The sequence below is a fragment of the Oryza brachyantha genome, chromosome 7 (genome assembly GCF_000231095.2).
Source record: "Oryza brachyantha chromosome 7, ObraRS2, whole genome shotgun sequence".
Taxonomy (NCBI): Eukaryota; Viridiplantae; Streptophyta; class Magnoliopsida; order Poales; family Poaceae; genus Oryza; species Oryza brachyantha.
This window is the reverse complement of record NC_023169.2, coordinates 13,015,710-13,040,218: the sequence shown is the minus strand read 5'-3', so window position 1 is coordinate 13,040,218 and position 24,509 is coordinate 13,015,710. Positions and strand designations below refer to the sequence as shown.

At 42.6% G+C, this 24,509-nt stretch overlaps 2 protein-coding genes across 2 annotated transcripts; both read right to left on the bottom strand.

Annotated features, from left to right (window-relative positions):
• Positions 1–6,312: 6,312 nt before the first annotated feature.
• Positions 6,313–9,858, bottom strand: LOC107304554 (cysteine-rich receptor-like protein kinase 10). The gene is made up of 8 exons (XM_040525990.1): positions 9,422–9,858; positions 8,900–9,333; positions 8,670–8,795; positions 8,266–8,387; positions 7,960–8,170; positions 7,198–7,435; positions 6,975–7,122; positions 6,313–6,875 (listed from the first exon to the last, which is right to left on the bottom strand). The coding sequence occupies exons 1-8, from the start codon at positions 9,856–9,858 to the stop codon at positions 6,534–6,536; spliced, it is 2,058 nt and encodes a 685-aa protein (XP_040381924.1). The 3' UTR covers positions 6,313–6,533.
• Positions 9,859–14,784: 4,926 nt separating this feature from the next.
• LOC102714025 (cysteine-rich receptor-like protein kinase 6) lies at positions 14,785–19,344 on the bottom strand. Its single transcript, XM_006657733.3, has 7 exons — positions 18,447–19,344; positions 17,081–17,215; positions 16,533–16,666; positions 16,033–16,243; positions 15,579–15,816; positions 15,349–15,499; positions 14,785–15,260 (listed from the first exon to the last, which is right to left on the bottom strand). Exons 1-7 carry the CDS (start codon positions 19,294–19,296, stop codon positions 14,922–14,924), a joined length of 2,058 nt encoding a protein of 685 aa, XP_006657796.2. The 5' UTR covers positions 19,297–19,344; the 3' UTR covers positions 14,785–14,921.
• Positions 19,345–24,509: the final 5,165 nt, after the last annotated feature.

Genomic DNA, 24,509 nt, shown 5'->3' with positions numbered 1-24,509 from the left:
CAAACTTTAAATCATGCTGGTTGGAAAATCCTTATAGATGTTGGATTCTCGACTGGCACCATGATAGCAACACTAATGTGCAGAAAACACCTATGAAGTTGTATGAATAATAAAATTGGCTCAATGTATTGCACGGCTCCCTGTCACCCCTAGACACAATCAAAGCATCAAAAATTTCACAAGAACATATCCATGTAACATGCCATTAGAAATAAACACACAAATTTTCACAAGAACAGATCCATTGCACATGTTATACAAACAACATCTGCGCTGGGGAAGGGGAGAAAGACGCCACTGCACCACCACATTGCCATATTAAAGTCCAAAGGGAGGGAGCTCCCACTATAAAGTAGAGCACACCAGTGAAATGACATTCCTCGAGCTCCATGCACCTAGATATGGCGGTCCTCGCCACACCATGTGGGGGGAAAGAACCCACAACCACACTATGGGAGGTCAAGGAGGTGTCATTGCATCAAGTGCACGATGTCATTGTCATTGTTCCACCTAGATACTGCTACATCTGAGTTCTAGGCAGTTGGATCCATTGTTGAGCAGGCCAACAACCACCGAGTCACCATATTAGAGAGGGGGGATGGGTTGTGGAGGCCAAAGGGCACCGCTGTCGTCACTGTCATTGTTGGTGGGGAAGCGGAGAGGAGAGAGGGGAGAAGGGGAGGAGGTGCATAGGGAGAGAGTGAGAGCCTGAGAGGAGAGGAGGCGAAGTGGGAGAGAGTGAGAGGTGAGGAAGTGGATGGATGGCTTTGGTTTTTAGTAGTCCTACTCAGCTTGGCTCTACTTGCTTTACTATTAATGTCGGTTAAATTAAAAAAAATAGCATGTTGTTAATGCAAAATTTGCACTAATGTGATGTAAAAATTATGCTGGCACACTAAAGGCCTGGAAAATTTGCTTAACTCTAGTGCAGTTTCTAAATTCTATGGTTCAAAGTGTGCTAGTCAATTTGACCATGCAATGGACAAGTAGAAAATAAAGTTTAGTTCAACAAGCCGATCAGCCTCTAGGCCGATGGTTAATATGGTGACCAAATTTGATTGGCAAGTGCCCTAGCTCGGATAGGTGCAGACGGCGTGACCCAGCCGACCGAGGGTGCACATGGAGATGGGTGGCAGCCGCATGGATCCTATTTGGAGGGAGTCTATTTGTGTGACCTATCGTGTGACATGATGTTGTGTCTTAAATCGAAGGCGCAGAGATCTGAGGCTGGGCCATAATTTCACCTGAGCTAGGGTTTCGCCTTAGCGACTTTAGAACTTTTGCAAGGGGTTTCCAACTACCTGTAGGCTATAAATAGAAGGGTGAGGCCTAGTGATACACTTGCTCCTTTGAGAGAGATGCCTATATGGCTTTTGTTTTGGAGAGAGTTGCCCTACTGTCTTTGCTTTGAGTTTGCTTTAAGAAATAGTTTGGGGTTAGGATTTTGTAATATCATTTCTATTTTAAACATTACTCTTCACTATGTTGTTTCTTCTGATGTAAACTTGTTTGAGTTATAATATGAATTAAATTCGGAGCAAGCTTGTGTTGAGCAATTTTATTTTCCTCGCTTTAATTTTTTGCATTTAAATTCAGCGTTTTAATTTTTCGCACAGGTTTACTACCTCATTCTTAAACTCTGTGGTCTATCTCCCTCTATTCGTTTGAATCTTGTAAGTCAAGAAACCACCATTTGATTTCCTCGTGCTATATTCTATGGTTTGGTCGCAATATCTAAGACAAGCAAAATGGTTTTATTTGCTCGGGTTTGATCGAATTGGGGAAGTTCTAAGGCTATAGATTAATCGCCCTCTTCATAGCCGGTATTCGGTTGTTTGCTGGCATTGGCATCCCGCGAGGAGAGAGATCCCAGCCAATTGCCGCCATAGAAACATAGATCGAGCACGGCGAGGAGAAGGAGGGATCCGGCGAGGGGCGCTGTGGCGCTCGATAGAGCAATCACTGCTGAAAGTGCAGAGCACTAAAAAAAGGAGACAGGAGTGATCGACGGCTCCATGTGAGGAAGAAGATCAAAGACCTGCGTTTCGTGGTAGCCTGGGAGGAGCGGGATCACGGACAGGCGGACAGACAGACCAAGCAAGCAAGATTTTTTGCCTCGTAGAATATGAACATCTCTTGTCGTGGTTAAAATCTGGCAACTTGTCCATTTTACCTATTTCGTTTGTTAGATGTTTATTCATAAAGATTTGCTCGGTCCAACAAAAGGTACCTCGAGATACCAAATTATTTTTCATAAAAAGTATCTTAAGGTACCAAATCGTTTCTGATCGTTGGATCCCCATGACCTTAGGTGCTACTAAGTCACTTGTAACCATTAGGCTACGGGCTCTTTCGCGCCATGGTTAGCAGGTTAGGAAAATCACTAATAACTCAAAGTGTACCGTTGAATGTATAAACACATAATGATTTAATCTATCGCATAAATAAATCATGACACTGTAAAACGAAAGCATAGCAACACATGGATCAACCAACATGAACAGATTTAATATAAACATGTACGTGAAATAGCTACACACGAATAGATTAAGCAGATGAAGAGCAAGATTAAACATAATTAATCTGTACCGAAGGTTATTCTGAGGAGGAATGGGAGCAGCATGAACGACTCGTAGTGTAGGATGTTGACGACGGCGAGCCGCAACAGATCGACGAGGAAGACGAGCCGTCGTTGACAAACAGCGCGCAGTCACGTGGAGCGGTTCCCGAAAACCTTATTCGCCCTCTCCCGATGCATGACTTTACGAGGGCGACGATTCTGGAGACCTGCTCTCCCGATCGCCGGTACACGCCGGCAGAGGGGATGGAGTAGATAATGGTGGCAGCGTAGCACAGAGAAAAGGCAAACCCTAATTTTTTTTCGTACGTTGCAACGAGGTAGCGGTCCGGTATTTATAGGACGTGTGATCAGCACGCCTACCATATCGTAACCGAACCGGATAGGCCGAGCGTAACCTATCCGGACTCTACGCTATCTCGAGCAAGAATCCAATAAATTTCCAAAACTAATCATTGGCGCAAGGAACAATCCGATAAGTTTTCAAAACTAATCACCGGAATTTCCGTTTCATGCAGCAAAACAGCAAAAGGAAGCCGAATCTGCGCAAGTACGAGAAGCCAATTTTGGCGGACCATTCACGCCCATGTCCTACGCGTGCGCCACCCGGCCTGGCCCGGCGAGGCGAAGCGAGCGAGCAAGCGCGTTCCTCTGTTTCTTTCTTGCTCAAGAGCCTAGAGAGCACTCTCCTATTTAAGAAGGTCTCATTCTCATAGAACTAGCAAGGTGTACTAAAGGTTCACATGCATGCTTCTGGTGGACTTTTGTAATTTTACTAGAAATTATTATACACATGAGCCTTAGCCCAATCATTAATACCAACATGTACAAAGAGCATGAGATAACTGGCCATATGATATTGAAAATATTGCAATGAAAACAGCCATAATATTTCTGCCTTCTAAGTTGCAGACCAATCATACGCTGATACGCAGATGGCCCAAAGAAGTTGACAAACAATGAAACAATGGTGACAGTGCGAACGGTTGCTGTTGTTGGGGCTGGGGAGGGTTATCTGGGGTACACGTCAGTAAGTGTGATCTCATTCACAGACATATCCTCTGCATAGATGACGTTAGACCGATCATACACGCGTTGCTCAGAGACAGATCGAGTGTTGAGACCCTGAGTTTGAGTCTCTATCAAAGAAGAATGCAGGCTGTGCCGGTGGCTGAAGATTCATGTTTTCCCTGTTCAACATGAAAATGACAGATGACATGTGAGGCCTGTCATCAGGATCTGACTGGACATACAAGAGCCCAATATGGATGCATCGCAATGCTTGACTTCGAAAGCCCCTTGAAGTGATTGATCAATCAATTGTGTAATCGTCCCTTTTGTCCAGCAGTTCCAGACCTCGTATGACATTTGTTGTTGTCCGAAAATTCAAATAGAGTATTTTCAGGTATGATATCATGTGAATATTGTGTAAGAACAAGTAGTGATCTATAAGTTTTCGTGACGAACAAATTGGTGGTTTGCGAGTTAAGTGTTTTTGGGATAATTGATCGGGCGATCAGACCGCAGGTATAAGGGCGGTCAGACCGTTGAGACACCTGCGGTCAAACCGTAGCTATGTGGGCGGTCAGACCGGCAGGTCAGCCCCGACAGTTTCAGTTTTGTTTGATCTTTTCAGTTTCGGATTTGTTCTTCGTGAATTCGACTTCTAGTTGGTTTCTATACATATAGGTACTGTTGTTTTGCCAACAATGATTCAAGTTGGAGATAGCTTGGTCTCGGAATATGGTTTCTTTGTTTGATTCATGCGTAGGTGTCTTATGCCTCAGGAGAGTATTGCCGGTGATGGATCAGGAGTTAACTTGGAGATAAGATGATGTCCGGATGATGTGAGATACTTATGCTAGAGTTCAATACACGTGGTTGTTGAACATTTCATATGGCATACGATGGAGATATTGTGTGCGTATGGGATATAGAGTTGAATTCGGATAGAGTTTGAATTTGATAAGATTTGTTGTGTTAGAGATAAAGATATGTTGGTTACGGATAAGGATTGGTTTCCTATGAGATTGGGAGTCCTAATTTGTACTATATACGTAGGCTTTGCATAGCCACGTCGAGGTTATAAATAGGTACCGAGGGGTATACCCCCGGTGAGCTTTTTGGTGCCGTTTGTGAGAGAAAATTAGGGTTTCGACTCTATTTCGATATTAGATCGAAAGTTTTTGCTAGGAGTGCTTTCTATGCACTTTGTAGCGTCGATCTAACCAGTGGCATAAACGCAGTGCGACCGGAGGCTTCGATAAGGCTTTTGTGAATGTAATCTTTTATTTTCGCGAAAAGATTTGGGTTTTTGTTATACCTACCATTCACCCCTCTCTGGTAGGTGTTTTACTCTGTTGCGATCCCACGTATTGAAGGATGTAAATGCCCTCAAAGTAGATATACATACAGGATTAAGCTCACCATTATTGAGCACTTACATTACCAAGGAGATTCATGGGATCATGATCATCAGCATTGATCCCTCTGCTTAGAGCAAGTATAATAGCAGGCTATAAGCTAACTAAATGCTTATGTGGAGGAGAGAGGGGATGAGAGAGAGTGTAAACAGTCTGTAAGCTTGTAGCCAGCTCAGGCACAAGAACCAAGAAACTCTGTGAGAGTGACATGTAGGTCATGCATTAATGATAAAGAGCTAACTAGTATATGGGTGGGCTAAGAGCTGGCTATAAGAAGTGTTATAGTCAGCTTGTTGGCTATATTATTAGCCTTGCTCTTAACTCATTCACAATCACACGCCATTATAGTCTCCATTGTACATATTGTACATAGTATGTTTTGTCTCGAAAACGCCATTTTACAATGCATTGGAAACCTCCTACTGCAAATAACGTACATTTCCCTAAAAATGTTATATTCTTTTTGCGCACTAGTGATGACTCAAGTAGTTATATGGTGATCTTAGGTGTTTGTTGAATTATTTCCAGAGATTGGAAACTACGTCCTTCCACCAATGATAGAATTGGACAAATAGTACTGAAGTTCGAGAGATCTTACCTTCCATCATTTCAGCAGTGTGGGGGTTGATTGATGAATAAGTCCTTACTATTTGGCAAAAACTGATATATTTGTACTAGTTTTTCCAGTGGTTTTTCTAAGTAAATATATCGCTAATTCCTCCGGTATGAAATTCAATTACATATCCAGAGGACAGTGCTATGTACGTACATCAGACCAATAACGGCCTGATTGGAAGACCGGTCTTCGGTCCCAAACCAGTGTAAAATACCGGCTGAAAAAAGTTTATACTTGAGATTCTTTGATGGGCTATAATCTATTAATTTAGAGCAATTTTACAGCTGAGTAGGTACTGAGAGGTACCAAAATTTTAGTATAATTTGATACCTCTTGGTATCTTAGGTACTAGAAGGTACTAAATTTTACATTAAAATTTTGATATCTCCTAGCACTTTTTAAGAACCGTAAGATTGCTCTTCCATAATGGAATTATGCTCTGGCACCTCCGGTCAGTGTGACGCTGCCAGAGACCACGTCTGGGCGAAGTAAGAGAAAGCGTATACTCTCTCAAGTTGATTAATTCATATCGTTTTAGGCAACGACATGGTCTTCTAAATCTATGTTGAACAATAATTTTCTATATATAATATTATTTTTGGAATTGCCACTATGAATCTAGAACTCCACCTAGAGCAGACTGCAAACAGGGTGTTCGATGATATGCCACGGTTAGGAAGATCACTAATATCTCAGAGTGTGCAAAGAACATGAGATAACTGACCATATAAGATTGAAATATGGCAACGAAAACATCCAGAGTATTTCAATCTGCCTTCTAAGGTGCAGATCAAACCACACTGCAGATGGTCCAATGAAGTTGACAAACAATAAAACAATTAATGGTGACAGTGCGAACTAAAAATCATTTTGTGTGTGCGTGCGTACGGATGTTGTTGTTGGGGGCTGGGGAAGGTTATCTGGGGTACATGTCAGTAAGCGTGATCCCATTTACAGACATATCCTCTGCATAGATCACGTTAGATCGATCATACACAGATTGCTCAGAGACAGAGTGTTGAGAAGCTGAGTTTGTGTCTCTATCACAGAAGAATGCAGGCGGCGCCGGTGGCTGAAGATTCATGTTTTCCCTGTTCAACATGAAAATGACAGATGACATGTGAGGCCTGTCATCAGGATCTGACTGGACACACAACAGCCCGATATGGATGCATCGCAGTGCTTGACTTCGAAACTGCCCTTGAAGCGATTGGTCAATCAATTGTGTGATCGTCCCTTTTGTCCAGCAGTTCCAGACCTGTTAGATGGCATGACATTTGTTGTTATCCGAAAATCCATATAGAGTACTGTCAGGTATGATATCATGTATATTGAAGTATGAATATTTAGCACTTACATCACCAAGGAGATTCATGGGATCATGATCATCAGAATTGAAGTTCCTTCTCCTCGTTACAATTTCAAGGACCAACACACCAAAGCTAAAAACGTCGATTTTGGTTGACACATTTCCATGTATTGCATACTCGGGTGCCATATAACCGCTGTAGAGTATAAAGCATTAGGCTCGCACATTTAATACCTCTATGAACGAAGGTTTATTATGCACAAGAGCTTACAAAGTTCCAACAATTCTAGTTGTCCTAGTATGGGAATGACCTTCTCCTAGCAGCCTTGCCAGCCCAAAGTCTGCAATTTTTGGTTTCATGTCCTCGTCAAGTAGAATGTTGTTTGATTTCAGGTCCCGGTGAATGATCCTCAAGGTTGAGTCCTCGTGAAGATACAATATTCCCTTGGCAATGCCAAGAATAATGTTGTACAGTTGCTCCCAGTTCAGTGCATTTCCCCTACTGGCATCTATTTGGATGAAAATTTCAACTTAATCATAATCACTCACCTATAACAGAATTCAGAAAGTACAAATTCTATTCTTAAACAGGTAACTTGTTTACCAGAAGTACAAATACGCCTGTCCATAAAGAAGGATATTGTCATGGACCTTCTACTGGTAAGGGTATCTTACTATATATTCTAATAAGTATATTAAATATTTTATTTAAAACTTCGGTAAGATATATTTACCGATTCATCTATTTTAATATGATATATTACACATAAGTTTATTTCAATGTTATATGTTTTAGTTTTAATTTTATTTCTACTACACATACTACCAGCATAATATAAGAAAATAAGATCCGTTGGATCCAAATTAAAGGACGGCTCATAATTATTAAAGGGTATCTTAAAAAAATCTTATAAATGGGGGGAGTTTTCTGATTTATACAACTTAGTTCAGCAGTGCAATCTTATTTTACATGGACAAATGAGGATAGAGCTCTAAGTACGTTTCTGAAGATTTGGATTGGGAAGAAAATTACCGAATAGGAAGTTGTCCAGGCTTCTGTTCTTGACATATTCATAAACAAGTAGTGTCTCCCCCTGATGCAAGCAAAACCCTTGTAACTTAACAAGGTTCTTGTGCTGCAGTTCTGCCAATAACTGGATCTCATTTTGTAGTTGATCCAATCCATGTCCAGTTGTTCCTAAAAGTTTTTTTACTGCTACTTCTTGTCCATCTGAGAGTACTCCCTGAACAGATTGTCTCAAGTAATTTAGTCCTCTTTTAAAGGCTAATGCACAACACATTTCAAACTTTTCTCTTGCCTTTTTGTCTGCTAATATACCTTATATACAGTACCGAAACCACCTTCGCCGAGCTTATTTTTCTCTGAAAAGTTTTCGGTAGCCTCTTGAAGTGCAGGCAGATCAAAAACAAAGCATTGTGCTCTTCTTATCTTCCTTAACGCTGTTGCCATACGACGAGAATTATGTCGGGAACAATAAATGTCAGCTACTGAACAGAGAAGTTGGTCATCTTTTCACTTTTTTATGGAAAAATCCGAAGGTATATTTGTAAACGAAAAATAATTTGTAATAAAATTTTTATATACGTGATTACGACAATCAAAAAGCCAATGCTAAAAAATAAGCCACGATGAAAAAACTCAAAATAAACTTCAAATTTAAAATTGAGAATTTAAATTTTAGCTTATAAACAAAACCAAAAAACCAAAAGATGGCTACTTACGGTGGTCAGTCTCTGCAGCTTTGGTCCTTCTCCTGAAGCGAGCAACTGCAAAAAATGAAAGGATCAACGATACCAGAACCGAAGAGACGACGCCGGCAGCGATCCCGGTTGCACCTTTTCTCTTTCCTGCACACACACCACGCATGAAATTCGATTAGGAAAATCTTGATTTCACGGCAAATTCTCTGATCTTTTCTTCAGGAGAGAAATAAGAACAGTGCATGGCGTACCTGCTCCAGGATCTGGAGTAACAACCGGGGTCTCGTCTGCTCGTGGCGGCGGCGCCGAGAGCTGCAGCATCGCCGCCTGTCCTCCGTAGAACAGCGGCTGCACGCCGTACATCACTCTGCACCACACCGAATCGACGCCGACCCACCGAGGGCTCTTGCCCCGGTACGATGCATTTGCATGAGAAACGAGGCTGCCAAGGCAGTCGTTGCACTGCGCCGGCGTCAGGTCCGGCACGCACTGCGCGAGACCGTAGATCTTCGGGTCGAAGTCCTCCTCGCCCGTGGCGAAATACTTCTTGGCGTTGGTAGTCGTGTTGCCCGTCGCGGCGACGGCGTGGTCGACCAGCGCGGCGAGGATCTTGGCGACGGCGTCGTCGAACCAGCCTGCGACCGCCGGCAGCTGGACGCTCTCCGAGGCTTGGTCGGGAGCCCAACTGTTTGTGACGAGGTGATTGGTTTATCTGATTCGAATTCGAGCATTACTAGAAGGAAAGAATGGAGGGATGGATTGTCCGTACGTACAGCATCTCCGTGACCTGCCACTGGTCCGGCCTGAGGAAATCCATGAACCTCTGGCCGGAGAAGCGAACCACGCAGGCGTCCTCGTACATGGTGACGCCGTTGATGCCTGGGCAGCCTTGCCTCCCGTCGACGAACGCTGCCGCGACGCACGCGCGGCAAGCGGAGGCGTTCGCGTCGCCGCGGCAGAGCGCCAGCGCGTAGACGCGGTCGGGCTCCGCGCCGACGGCGGCGACGGCGTAGCCGGCAGGCGCCGCGGAGACGGTGGCGGGGAGCGCCGCGGCGAGGCGGTCCAGGTTCGCCTCGAAGGTGCCGTTGGCCACGTACGTGTTGCCGACGCCGGGGTCGCACTCCACTATCCCAGCCGGCGCGGCCGACGGCAGCACGATCACGACGGCGGCAACAACGGCGACGAGGGAGTAGACGCTGGCGACGAGCATCGCTGCAGCAGAGGTGGAGACAGATTTTTTTCTTGACGTAACTTGGAACATCAAAGATGGACGTGCCGTGCGCCGGGCGGCGGCAACCACTCGCCTACTCGGCTGCGTTCCAGCTTGGAACGCGTAAGTGGAGTGGAGCTCACCATTCTTTTCCTCGCCGAGATCGGCGAAACTTTTATTCAGAGAAAGGCAAGTCGAATGCTTCGGTCAAAACCGAAGACCAGACACCGGTGTCACAATAGAGGTGGAACTTCGATCGGCTTTCATGAGCCAGCCAAAGACACGGTGCGCTGGTACGGCAGAAAGCACGGCCGGCCTAAGACACGGTGCCCTGTATAGCAGAAAGCACTGCACGACTATGGGCTTGGCTTGAGACTAAAACACAAGTACGCTAGACGGCATGGCACGGCACGGCACGGCACGATTATTGAACTATGCTTGGGCCGGTATGGCCCAAACGAGGCACGGAACATTCAAGCTGAGCAAATTTTCTTTCTAGACCATTGGTCATGTAACCATGAGTCTATTAGTCATTGTGTCATGTTAACGTCATATTCATGTGCCACATGACATGTCTGTCGTCAGCAGCAGCAGGAGGTTGTTAATTAAATGAACTTAGGGAGTGTTTGTTTCTAGGGACTAAAGTTTAGGCATAGTCACATCGGATGTTTGAACCCTTATTATAAATAGTAAACGTAGACTATTAATTAAACCCATCCACAATCTTGGACTAATTCGCGAGACGAATCTAATGAGGCTAATTAATCCATAATTAGCCTATGTGATGCTACAGTAAACAACTGCTAATTATGGATTAATTAGGCTTAAAAAATTTGTCTCGCTGATTATCTCTCATTTATGATATTAGTTTTTTTAATAGTCTATGTTTAATACTTTAAATTAGTGTCAAACATCCGATATGATATGAGGCTAAAAAATTTAGCTCCATATAAACAGACCTTAGTTATGGTGCTATTTCGAGCGCTGGAGTACATACGGCCTGAGAAGTAGGGTGTCAGTCGATCGGTTCACGACCAAACTTTGCCACGCGTTTTAAAACTATCTTAGCCTACCGTTTGGCTCGTTAACATAACTTTGATGTGTCACTGACTCACTGTTTCTGATCTCACATATCCTATACGCGTGTTTTACAACTCTTTTCTATGACCTGGCCGATAAAATTTTGACGATAAAATAAAAAATGTGGCCCTATCAAATCAAACGCTTCCCATCCGACGTGGAAGATGTATGTGGACTTTTTACGGGGGTTGTCACCCACGCTAGTACTTGTGGCCAATCCCATCATCGGGGGTAGAGCTGGAACGATTGTCACTCACTTATTTTTAGTGTTTTGAAACTGATTTAGGTTACTACATGTGTGTGAAAATATATAAATTTTAGTTATAAAATTTTCTGAACCGAGTACATGGGAACCCTTGCAGGCTCCATATAGCTCTGCCCTGCCCGTCGTGACAATGGCCACGTTGTCCAAAGGGTGTGAATCTATTTAGCAAATATTTGTGCGGATGATCTCCTCATGAACACATTATTTAACAAACATGTATAAAATTTAAACATATAAATTTTACACGTATAAATTTTAATTATATAAATTTTACATGCACAAACTTTAAGTATATAAACTTTACACGTATATTTTTTATATATAGATATATAAGCATGTGAATTTAAAATTGAAAATCAAATACTAGTTTGCCCTAAAGAGGCCTAGCTTGTGTAGTGTCCTTGTAGCTCTGGTTTGAACGGCGGTAGGACGGAGTTTTCGACAGATGCAGAGAGGCAGGGAGGAAGATGAGGATGACAAGGATTGGATCTGAGGGTGAACCGATAGTACAGTGCTATTGGCTTTGATATGGTGCACCGGGCTAGTGTGGGCGGGTTTAATGGGTGCACCCAGGTATCGGCGTGAATATATATAATTTTTTTATATTGTATGAAGTTTTATTGGTTTAGATATTAAAAAATTTATGTAGAAATAAATTTAACATAGTAAAGCGTCGGGACACCAGTCGGACCGTCCCGTGACGTCGTCTGGTGGTGATGATGCTCCGCAACGACACGGTCTCGCTCCGGGACCGGGAGCCGTCCAGGCCAGCATTGTGTGCCAGGAAAGGCGGCGGCAGCGGCGCCATCTCGGGATTGGGGGGCACGTCGCACGGCAACTCGACGACGGCATCAGTGGAGGGTTAGTACTAAGGGTGCAAGGGTGCAAGTGGACCGACCCGCCGATCCACTTATAGGTCAATTAAGAAGTGGGTTGGCGGGCCGGCCCACTTACATCTTTAACTAGTACTCACAACTCACGAGTGTGGAACAGCGAAACATTAGGTCAGGCTTTCGTATAAGAGCAATTCTATTGAGAAGGTATCACTGTTTTCTATGTAAATTTTGGTATCTCTTGATATCTAAGAGCATTCTCAACAGCTCATCTAAATTTGGTCATCTATATCTTTATTTGGATGATCATCTAAACTAGTTTCATCCTTCATATCTCTTTATGCTCCACTAGATCATTTATATATGACATCCTCTATATCTCTTTAGAGGATGGAGAGAGATCATCCAAACCAAATATGAAAGTTCTCTCTCTAATATAGAGGACATCTAAAAATAGATGATAGGATAGCCGCTCTATTGGAGCTCAATTTGTAGTCAGCATCCTCTATTTTCAAGATAAAGGATGGGATAGATGAGCTATTGGGAATGCTCTAAGGTATTTTAGATACTAGAAGATATCAAATTTTACATAGAAAAAGTGATACCTTATGGTACCTCCTTACGGATGAGGAAAATGCTCTAGGAAAAATGTTCTAAATATATAATGCAGAGCTCCTTTAACATCATTGGAAAATACCTTTACATAAAATTTCGGTAACTCACGATAATTTTTAATAATAGTAAAAAAATCCTATAACGAAATGTAACAGATCGGTTACCAAAAGATCAGATTACAGTGAAAACTTGTGTTTATTGGATCAAAACGGTGGTTCAGTGGTTCAGTTGATCTGAGTTCCTGCGCTAAAACCCACTGATTTGAAATTGAATGATGTTTAACATTTGTAAACTTTTGTAAAGGCCAAGTTTTTGTTGACAAGGTCTTGCTAGTTTTTAGGTGCTTGCTTATCTTTAGTCATCATAATTTGAAGACTAAGGGTCTCTTTAGCACATTTCCACTCTAACGTTTTTAACGCTGCTCTAACTTTTTCCTGTCAAACATATCCAACTTCAAAAACTCCAAATCTGAAAAAATCTTAGAGTTGGAGGCCAACTTCATGTTTTTCGTGGAGCTCCTCAATGGTTGCTCCAAAAACCAATCTTATCAATCTAAACATGGAGTTGAGGGGTAATTACCCACCAATGTCACACATTATACACGTACCCCTTTGCTAAAAAACCCCCGACCCCTTCTCCGCTGTTACTGTTCACGGGTATTGTTCATCATGAACAGTAACACAGTCGCCCCTCCCTAAGTGCCAAACCCTAGGGCGCCACTGCCCCATCCGTTGCCAGCGGCCCTCCATGGATGGCAGAGTGGATCTCCCTAATCTTCGTGATCCCTCCAATATAAGTACTCGCTACATTAAAAGGGCAAAAAAGTCATATCTCACCAAGCTCTCCTTTTTCTAGAGCTGGATATACGAATTTGTCAAATGTGTACTCATGATTCTTTGTTTACTAATCCTGGAGTTACGAATCCTGGATTTGCTAATCCTGGAGTTGATTTTCTAGAGTTGGAGTGCTCCCAAACATGTCCTAAGAGCATCCCCAACAGCTCATCTAAATTTGGTCATCTATATCTTTATTTCGATAATCATCTAAACTAGTTTCATCCTTCATATCTCTTTGTGCTCTACTAGATCATCTATATATGACATCGCCTATATCTCTTTAGAGAATGGAGAGAGATTATCTAAATATGAAGGTTCTCCCTCCTAATATGGAGGATATGTAAAAATAGATGATAGGATGACCGTTCTGTTGGAGCTCAATTTGTAGTCTTCATCCTCTATTTTCAGGATAGAGAATGAGATAGATAAGCTGTTGGGAATGCTCTAAGGCTCCCATCGTTTCGCTTTTTACAAGAAAAAGCGAAAAAAAATTTTGCAAACAAAAATAATTTATAGATAAAACTTTTATATACATGTCCATAGCGACTCAAAAACAAAAGTCGTAAAACAAACCACAGTGGAAAAAACCACAAAATCAAGTTCAAAATTAAGTTTGAAAATTTAAATTTTGGTTTAAGCGATTGTAACTGTGAAACGATGGGAGCCGAACATTAGTGAGACGTTACTGCAATTTTGTTTATGTATTTGGGCTTATGTTTCACCAGTATCTCTGTATTTACACTTCTGTAAAAGTTCATCAACTTAAATTTTATTTTGTGGTCAGAATAATTTGTTCAGCCTGTATAAAAAATGAGAGAAATGATGGGAGCGCTGAGAATAGTTAGATCTCATCCAAAGGACAAGAAAAGAGGTAGGAATTCAAATTTGCCACTTGATGAACACTGAACAGACAGTCCTTTCCCAAATCATGACTTGTACTAACAAATAAGAGTTTTTTTTACCGTACTTAAAAAAATATTAAAAAAGTATCTCGAGGTATCATACTTTTCAATGTAAAAGTTATGAGATTTGGTTCAGTCCAACAAAAAAGTACCTCGAGATACCGGTACCTCGCGGTACTAAATTATTTCTGATCGTTGGATCTAACCGTGCACATCATACCCAACTTGATCCAATAATAGGAAACGATTTGGTGCCTCGAGGTACCGGTACTTCAAGATACTTTTTGTTGAACCGGAACAAATCTCAAAAGTTCAGTACCATGAGGTATCAAAATTTTGCAATAAAATTTTTAGTAATTAGAGATACTTCTCAAGAATGATAAAAAGCCCAACAAATAAACCAAACATAATTTATTGACTGAACCAATGGAAAAATGCATTCAGAATTCAGTAATACAAATTTCATAAGGCCTTCTCCCTGAAGTTCGTTTCTGACAGATAGCAATGCGATTGTTCTTGCGATTAGATTTCTTCATCTTGGTTCTAGCTCTGTAACTGACACATCATTAACTGATATCACTCCCGACCTGTGGGTCGACTGGGAAGTTAGTGGGTATGATTCAGAGTATATGTTTGAGTCTGTGCCACTCCTGGGAATGAAAAATGATGGCTTGGAAGGAGATTGGAAAGACACTGTGTTGCTGCCAAGCATGACATTAACCGTTGACATCATAGGTCTCTCTGCTGGGTTATCTTGAACACACAGTAGCCCGATGTGGATGCACTTCAGCATCTGGTCTCGAGGGGCATGGCTTGTAAGAGATGGATCCATCATCTCCAGAATCGTTCCCATTGTCCAGTGCTCCCATACCTGCATCATATTGGCAAACATGATTCAGAAATTTTGCACCAAACTAGCTACTTAACTTTGCAGAAGAGTACAGGAAAAAGGGGCTTACAAGACTTAAAAGATCATTTGATTGATCAAAGCAATATGAGCCACCGCTTCTTCTTCCTGTCACAATTTCTATCATCAAAATGCCAAAGCTAAAGACGTCTGACTTTACAGAATAGTGCCCACGCATGACATATTCTGGTGCCATATATCCACTGCAGTAAAAGAAATAAAGTTACTTATGGCGACATACTATTTTTATCTGATTGGGTTGATTTGGAGAATACTACTTACTATGTTCCAACAACACGACTTGTGATCTCCCTTGTTTGCTCACCCCCAAACAGTCTGGCCATGCCGAAGTCTGAAATCTTAGGAGTATAATTAGAGTCTAATAGAACATTGCTTGCTTTGAGGTCCCGGTGAATTATTCTCAGTTGAGAATCTTCATGAAGATATTGTAATCCTCTGGCAATTTCATTTATTATCCCTATTCTTTTTCCCCAGTCTAACTCCTTACGTTTGTCAAGATCTGCCAGTTGAATATGAAATTTCAAATTAGTAAAACAAAGTTTTACCACTACAATATGTTCATGGTGGTAGGGCATGTGAATACCAAGTGTTGGCTGGGTTGAAGATATGATTCAAGAGGGGGTGAAGAAACACAATTCGGAGGGGAAGCATACAGTTTAGCTCTAGCAGTACACTATACTTATGAAATTTTTGAATTAGGAGTAGAAAATTGTACCAAATAGAATGGTGTCGATACTTCTATTGGGCATGTATTCATACACGAGCAATTTCTCGTGTTGTTGCAAGCAAACACCAATAAGCCTAACAAGATTCTTGTGCTGAAGTTTGGCGACCAAAACAAGCTCATTCTTTAGTTCTTCTATTCCTTGTCCTGAACCCATAGAGAGCCTCTTTACAGCTATCTCTTCACCACTAGGAAGGAAGCCCTGCATAAGTGTAAGCACTCAATTGTTGAAGCACAACGCCATACATAGTTGAGATTTGCTCCGGTCCAACAAAAAGTACTTCAAGGTACCGGTACCTCAAGGTACCAAATTATTTTCCACCATTGAATTTAGCTAAGTAGGATGTGAACTGTTAGATACAATGATCAGAAACGATTTGTTACCGCGAGGCACTGGTACCTCGAGATACTTTTTATTGGACTGAAGTAAATCTCTACATAATTACTACATCGTACTCCTATATAAAGTGAACGATATATATGATTGGCACCTTATAAACTGAACCAAATCCACCTTCACCAAGCCTATTGCTCTCCGAAAAGTTACCCGTTGCAGCATGTAGTGCTGATAGATCAAAAAAAAGTGAATCTGCGGTTTCAATGTCGTCCGCCATCGGAATCGAATCTATCAAAAGAGGACAACAATATTATGATGCGATGTATATCTGAAATACAATCTCATTTCCATCTATAAAAGTCTCCTTTTGTACAGAAGAGTAAAATTCAAATGATCAAAGGGAGTCACTATTTCGCTCTAACTATAATCAAAGAAAATTCCTATGGTAAAATTTTACACTAAAAACCTTGGAGGAATCAATTTTTACATTGAAAATACAGTACCTCCGGATACCTTTATAAAGGATGATGAAATTACCCATCAAAAGAGCAATGCTACATAAAAACTTTTACAAACAAAGCTCTCAATCCGTCAACCGTTTGATTTAACTAAATACTAGTACGTAGTAGTAGTTACGAGAAGTCTATATTTACTCACAGCAAACCACGTCACTGTTTGTAAGAGTTTGGTTAGTGAACTTACATGACCGTTGCCGTTTTGGCCTTGATCTTCTTCTCCACAATTGAAAATACAGACAGATGGCAACCGTACCCAGAAATAGAACAACCAGGGGCAGTGCGATTGCAAGGGCTATGCCACTTTTATTTTTCTTTCTTCCTGAAAGCAAGTGATTCAAGATCAATATGATGACACATTTCCACTATAATTAAGTTTCTGTTTAAAAAGGTGCATATTACAAAGTCATCACACAAATATATTTAGAGCAATTTTACGGTCCAACAAAAAATATCTCGAGGTATCGGTACCTCGCGGTATCAAATCATTTCTGATCGTTGGATCTAACAGCACATCCTAATCAACTAGATCCAATGGTGAGAAATGATTTGATACCTCGAGGTACTTTTTTTTGGACCGGAGTAAATCTCATATATTTAATTCAATTTCACACTTTGACCTATAGAACACACTGTAAAGCTGGTCCAGTTGGTTTCCACCTAAGATTATTGTAATCTAGATTATTATGAAATTATTATAATCTAGAGCACAAATTATTATAATTTGATAAGCTTCTCCCAAGGTGTTTTTTAGATTATTAGGTGGTTAAAGACTCACTGTCCTTGGATACATTGAAATAATTACCCACCTTGCTTTCCATTAATTACTTATTTTAGTTTGCAATAATCCAACTTATACTACTCTAGTTCAATAATCTAGATCAAAGTAATCCTAAAGGGAAACAAACATGGTCAAGTCAGTCATTTTTCAATATATTACATTGGATTACCTTTTCACTGTTAAAAAAAGAGAGGAAAGTTTAGGGTATGGTCAACTGTCATGTCTTTTCCTAATTAAACAGTAAAACATGGGGGAAACCACAATTGTTGTTCAACTTTACAGGTAAGGTGCATATATATTGAATAATGAATACACAGTTAATTACTAATACTACATGGAATAAATGTGTGAATTGAACAAATGACCATGCTGAATTGGAAAGAGTGGTCACCTAGCTATCGGTTGATCAGATCTACGATTCATTTTATTACTGGTGGTATCCATAAATCTCAGGAAAGTACACAACCAGAATAAATTGAATTCAAATGAACTTTTGTGGAAATATATGAAAAAAAATGGTGGGGAAATCTATGAAAAGTGGCAGAGAAGTAATCAAATGACAAGGAAATGTTTAGTGAGGACGCGTTTTTCATCGTTTCTGGTCGACTCAAGAATCCGATAGAAAATAGGCTAAAGAAGAGCATTTTTCCTATCCTTTAACAAATATCACTGTTCTGTACGTAAAATTTAGTATCTTACCTCGTGGTACCTTCTCGGAATGATAAAATTGCTAGCTAAAGAAAGAGGATCTGCAGGTCTGCAACTCACTCACCTCCTGTGGCTGTGGACGCCGGTGGCGTCATGTTTGCTGGTGTTGGTGCCGGGGGCGATGCCGTCGCCGGCGCTGGAAGCCGCAGCATCGAGCCTCCGGAAAAGAAAGTATACACCTCGTACCTGTAGTTGCAGCGCAGCCCAATGACCCTCGCGCCCTGCCTCCGGCTGAAGTACTGAGGTATGAACGCGATTATGCCTCCGAGGCAACTCCGGCAGTCGGTCAGCGACATGTCCGGCGTGCACTGGCACAGCCCGTAGATGGTGGGGTTCGTTCGATCGAAGGCCTCCTCCCCCGTGGCGAACAGCCTGGACGAATTCGCCACCGCGTAGTCGGCCGTCGCGTTGAGGAGCACGGCGGCGGCGGCGTCGAACACCTCCGCCGGCGCGCTCGCGTTCGTCGGGCTCATGAGCATCACGGGGCTCCCGTTGTCCGCGGAGGCGAGGAAGTTGAGGTTGGAGAAGCGGAGGTAGCAGAGGTCGTAGGCGATGAACACCTCCTTGTTGTAGGGGCACAGCTGCTGCGCGTCCTGGAAGCCGTTGGGGACGCAGGACCTGCAGTCGGAGGCGTTGGCGACGTCGCCGCGGCAGAGCGCGAGCGCGTAGACGATGTCCGGGACGGCGCCGAGGCTGTCCTTAGCGAAGAGGGTCCGGGCGGCGGAGGCGTTCCTGGGGAGGGTGGCGGAGAGCTGGGCGAGGTTGGATTGGTAGGTGCTGTTGGCGGAGAAGTTGCCGCTCTGCCCGCAGAACCGCCACTGGGCTGCCGCCAGCGGCGGGCGGAGGAGAGCGAGGAGCATCGCCGCGGCGAGGCCGAAGCAGACGCGGTGGCGCCGGCGCACCAAGGTGGCCATCGGATGCGGTGGCTGCGGAGGAGACCCGTCAGCCCGCCACCATTTGCCTTTGTGGCGTTTCTCCGGCGACCAAAGTAATGTCGCTTCGTTTGACCAAGCGAGAGGGACTCTCTCTGGCTGAGAGTGCGCCACCCACTCTAGTGAAAGTTGAAAAGACAAACGTGGAAATTGAAGACGTGACTTGTCTAAGAGCAACTTCAATATTATAATCATCTACTGGCTCTTATGTATAGTTAATTCATACGATAGTTGTCTATAAAACATTAATACATGGTTCTATAGGTCATATACACATGACGTCTTGCATCCCATGCTGTAGCTAGCTACAAATTAGTAGTTCATTCTCTTCTCTCTTCTTATCTCTTTAAAATATGTTTACAGCTGACTTATAGCATATTATTGTAATTGCTCTAAGGCAGCGTTCACGAGTGACGCTGCCCATTAGTCAAATCAAAGCACGTAAAACGAGAAAAACTATTAGTATATGATTAATTGAGTATTAACTTTTGTAAACTTGAAAAACGGATTAATTTGATTTTTGAAACAACTTTTATATATATTTTTTGAAAATAATATCCCATATAGCAGTTCGAAAAGCGTGCGCACGAAAAACGATGGAAAAGTTTTAGTGAATTATCACTTGCGAACGTAGCCTAACGCCTCAAAAATTTTTGGCAAAAGGGTTACGTCGAACGTTTGACCGGATGTCGGAAGAGGTTTCGGACACGAATTAAAAAACAAATTTTAGATTTCGCCTAGAAACCGCAAGACAAATCTTTTGAGTCTAATTAATCCATCATTAGCACATATTGGTTACTGTAGCATTTATAGCTAATCATGTCCTAATTATATTTAAAAGATTCGTCTCATGATTTTCCCCATAACTGTGTAATTAGTTTTAATGTTCATGTATATTTAATGCTTTATTTAAGTGTCCAAAGATTTGATGTTATATTTTTTGGAAAAATTTTTGGGAACTAGACCGGGCCTGACTTTATCTTATCAGCTCAAGACCTGCGAAAATTCGACCTCACACTTTCATCTAATGTGAATTTCATACTAGTGCAAGTGAAAGTTCATGACTTATACAAGCCAAGCAGTGAACACTGAAACCTAATCGATACCCAAAACATCATCGATAGCTAAACATGAAAATACATAATAAAAAGATTGAGTTTAAATATCGACACATTATTTGTCAACAAAGTTTAACCAAAGCCTACATTCCAAAAAGGTTGTGAGCACTCCTCCTAGATCCCACATAGGGATGGCAACGGGTCAGATTTGGTGCGGATAGAGCAATTACCCGCCCGCCAACTTAAAGGCTATGGGTAGAATTCTCTACCCGTACCCGTACCTGCGGGTAAAATTTGATACCCGGATCCGTACCCATCGGGTATCGGGTACCCGTCGGGTCTACCATTTCACACGTCAAAAGCACATCAAAATAACCATTTCAATATATACAACAAACTAAATATACTATTTATAATATAATATTGCATCACACATGAAAAGCTGAACAAATACAACATATTGCTCATAATATATAGGTCATATCAAAGTTTTTAGCTAAAAGAGAGTACATCACAAATATAATTACATGAATGACATAATAAGTTTTTAGACAAAATTTTATATGTGGGCTATGTTCGGATACCCGACGGGTTACCCGCAGATGAGAAAAATATCCGTACTCATACCCGCGTCGATTCGAGTCGGGTACAGGTACCACCCATGAGTAAAAAAATGTACCCGTACCCGTCCCCGTCGGGTCGGGTACCCGGTACCCGTACCTAAATTGCCATCCCTAATCCCACATAATTTTACTATTTTAGCATATTAGGATATCAACAACACTCGGATCGACAACGCAACCGATAGATCGTTCTCTTGCATATGCTAAGTTAATAGACAGTTACAACAAGTCTATATATATTTAAGAGACCCTAGGATAGAGTTTAAATTTACTACTATTTTGGTAACTATTACAACTTCAAATTCTAAATTGTAATCGACTTTATGCATATTTAATACCAAACTCCAACAAACTACTCCTTGGTGAATATGACACACCAACCTGAATGTGCGTCTCTTTGAGTATCTGCATTTGAGTTGTTTCATTCGCTGCTCAGACCGATCGACCTGATAAGCCTATGGCAGGCTTGCAGACTTCAGGAAGGTGCACCATAGGTCTGTAGCACCAATATACCAACCTCCTATGCCTCCACATGCAACGGTACTCACTTATGACTTATACAAACATTAGTCGGTCCTCTCAACTGCCATAAGAATCTTCATATCCTTCATCCTGGTACATGCCTTACATCCCAAGTAGCATATCATTGCTATCACACATCTTAAACTTAACATCACCTACTCGAACAATATGGTAACTCATGTCATCGCTCAAGTGAACAACATCAAGCATAGAAAAGAGAAATTTTACAAATACTCAATCTTACGTCTCTAGTTGGTAAGATTGCCATAAAAGATATTGGTTGTTGATTATTGACATTATATTTTTTATAGAAAGATTTATTTGCCCTTTCTATTGATAGAGTGGAATACTAATTAATGATTAATTCATGTAATTACTGTAAGATCATATGCATGATTAGTATTTTCTGATAAATAATTGGCTTGCAAATCGATTTATAATAGAATTTGGTTTGGAATATTTAAGGCGTTGGTGTGTGATTAATGTGGGTCAGGTTGCAATATCTGTGCTCGAAAACAATTGGTTTGTTTGTATGTGTGCAAGTGACTTGAGGTCAATCTTGGTCAATGGCGAGGACTGGGACTAGGTTAAGGGAGAAACCGAGGTCTAGGTGGTCGGGATGTCATGTGACATGATTGGACTAAAGTTGCTTTGAAGGTCAACATCGGTCAACGGTAAGATCGTGACTAGGCATAGGGAGGAGCTGAGGTATGAACGATCAAGGATACTAGGTCACGATGTTGAATACGAGGTAACATACAGTGGAGAAACACTAGCTGAGATGTAATGGTAATGGACTTTGCAAGTTGTATGTATAAGTGCCAAAAAATAGCAAAGTAAAATGGATGAAAATTGTACGGGAAAAATAAAAAAGGAATATGCAGTGCTACATAGACGTGGCACTGTAGCATGCATGCGTGTCAGCCTGTCAGATGGCAGCACATGTTATTGTTCAGGCCATTCACAGTGGAGGCACAACCCCTCAATTGTCACGTAGACGGAACCCCTCCAAAAGACACATAAGGCTATTTAAAGTGCGGCCTATGATATTTTTTATTCAGAGCTCTCTTTCCACCTTTCCCCTTCCCTCGGTCTCTCACCTCTCCTCATTCTCAGCGAGCGGGAGCCGGCGGGACTTGGCCGCCGTGGCTCGGCGACCGCGGGCGTCGGTGGGCTGAGGAGGCGACCAGACTCGGGGCGGCGGAGGCGGCTAGCGCGGAGCGGCCGAGGCGGATAGAGCTTGGTGTTAGATAATTCAATTCAATCATAAATAATAGATTACGAATTTAAACCCTAATCAATACATGATCACTGATTAATTCAAATGCGGCAAACTAAATAAACCTGTAGATGAAGCCATTTGATTCTCTTCTTTTCTTTTCTTCACTTCTGTCTTCTTTCCTTCGTCTTCGGCGAGATTAGATCGCCGGTGATCTGTTTTGAATCTCCGACCTTCGGGTCTCCAATGACACTGTCCTAGAATCGCTGCACGAAACCCTTCCAGCGCGTCTCTGATCGGGAGAGCTTGATTTTGAATTTCTGGTTGAGAGAATAAGCGACACGAGCGTCCCCGTGGGCTCCTCTTCTTTTATATAGCACTGGTGGGCCTCGGGGGCTTTTCCTAATCCGATTCTGACCCGTAACCACCGATCGCAGTTACGGCCCATGAGGGTTACGAATTTTAGAGTTAGAGATAGATTACGGATAAGATTACGGTGGTTATATCCTTTCCTAAATATGGGCTAACCGATAAATCAACCAACACTTGGGTCGGAGACCGTGGGCGACGACAACGGCGCCAGCGTTGGGTGGAGCAGATCCGACTGCGGGCGAAGGCGGCTGGCGCGGAGCGGCTAGGGCGGATGGAGCTCGGGTCAGAGGCCGCGGGTGACGACAACAGCGCCGGCGTTGGGCGGTACGTGTAGATCCGGCGGTGGGCGGCGTGGAGCGGCCGAGGCAGACGGAGCTTGGGTCGGAGGCCGCAGGCGACAACAACAGATCTAGCATTGGGCGTTACAGATCTGGCAGTCACGGCGCAGATCCAGCGGTCGGGCGGCTACGAAGCTCGAGCCGGTGCGGATCGACGTCGTGCTCTTCCTCCTCCGCCGGCGCGGATCGGCAGGGCTCGACCGGTCGTCACGCCTCCCTCCACCGGCGATGCCGTCCGCTTCCTCCTTCGCCGGCGACGCGCTTCCGTCTGCCGGCGACCCCCCTCTCTCGGAAGCTGACGCCGTAGCCACTTTCTTCACAGTGTGTTGCCAGCTCGTGCCTTCACCGAACCCGAGGTGGAGAGCCGCGCGTCTTCGCCAAGATCCAGTCCTTTGCGAGGTGATGAAAATGTGGACCCATATACACTGTAGCTAACGTGGCGGGCTGAGGCTCCTCGCCAATGGTTGATCGTACGTGGTCAGGCAACCGGTTGCGGCAAGGTTTCACGCATGGACTTGTGAGTCCTGCATGCGTACGTACGGGGCAAGGGAAGCATACGCATGGACTCGCACGAATGCATCTGTTCGAACGTACGGTGCAGCAACGATTAAGGCAGTGGTGCATCAGTTTTTTATTGGGATAAAACCAGATTTCTGGTTTAGATTTTTTTTGCTATAAATACATACCGAGGGTATGTCCCGGTTTTCTGTGAGATTTTGAATTAAAAAGTTAGAAGTTTAGAATAGTTTTTAATTCTAATCCATTCATACCCGGTTTTCTATGAGATTTTGAATTAAAAAATTAGAAGTTTAGAATAGTTTTTAATTCTAATCCATAATTTTGACAGAAGTGTTTTTGTGCACTTTGCAAATACTATTTGATGCAATAAAGTCGAGATCGTTCGATCTTCGTCTTCTGCTTTTACCTACTGGTGTTTCTCTGTGTTCCAAAGATCTAATCAGTGACACATAAGCGGTATAGCTTTCGTCAAGTTCATCGATAGAGATAATATTTTATTCCGCTAAGGATTTTTGAGTTTTTGGTTTTCCCTACTATTCACCTC

What these genes read in the sequence shown, in the direction of transcription:
- LOC102714025 (XM_006657733.3), bottom strand. Translation starts at nt 19,296, where the DNA reads ATGGCCACCTTGGTGCGCCGGCGCCACCGCGTCTGCTTCGGCCTCGCC. An exon ending in GCCAAAACGGCAACGGTCAT is followed by an intron (nt 16,667 to 17,080) that starts GTAAGTTCACTA and finishes CTCTTTTGATAG; the next exon opens with ATTCGATTCCGATGGCGGAC. An exon ending in AGTCGTGTTGTTGGAACATA is followed by an intron (nt 15,500 to 15,578) that starts GTAAGTAGTATT and finishes CTTTTACTGCAG; the next exon opens with TGGATATATGGCACCAGAAT.
- LOC107304554 (XM_040525990.1), bottom strand. Translation starts at nt 9,858, where the DNA reads ATGCTCGTCGCCAGCGTCTACTCCCTCGTCGCCGTTGTTGCCGCCGTC. An exon ending in TGGCAGGTCACGGAGATGCT is followed by an intron (nt 9,334 to 9,421) that starts GTACGTACGGAC and finishes CGTCACAAACAG; the next exon opens with TTGGGCTCCCGACCAAGCCT. An exon ending in ACTAGAATTGTTGGAACTTT is followed by an intron (nt 7,123 to 7,197) that starts GTAAGCTCTTGT and finishes TATACTCTACAG; the next exon opens with CGGTTATATGGCACCCGAGT.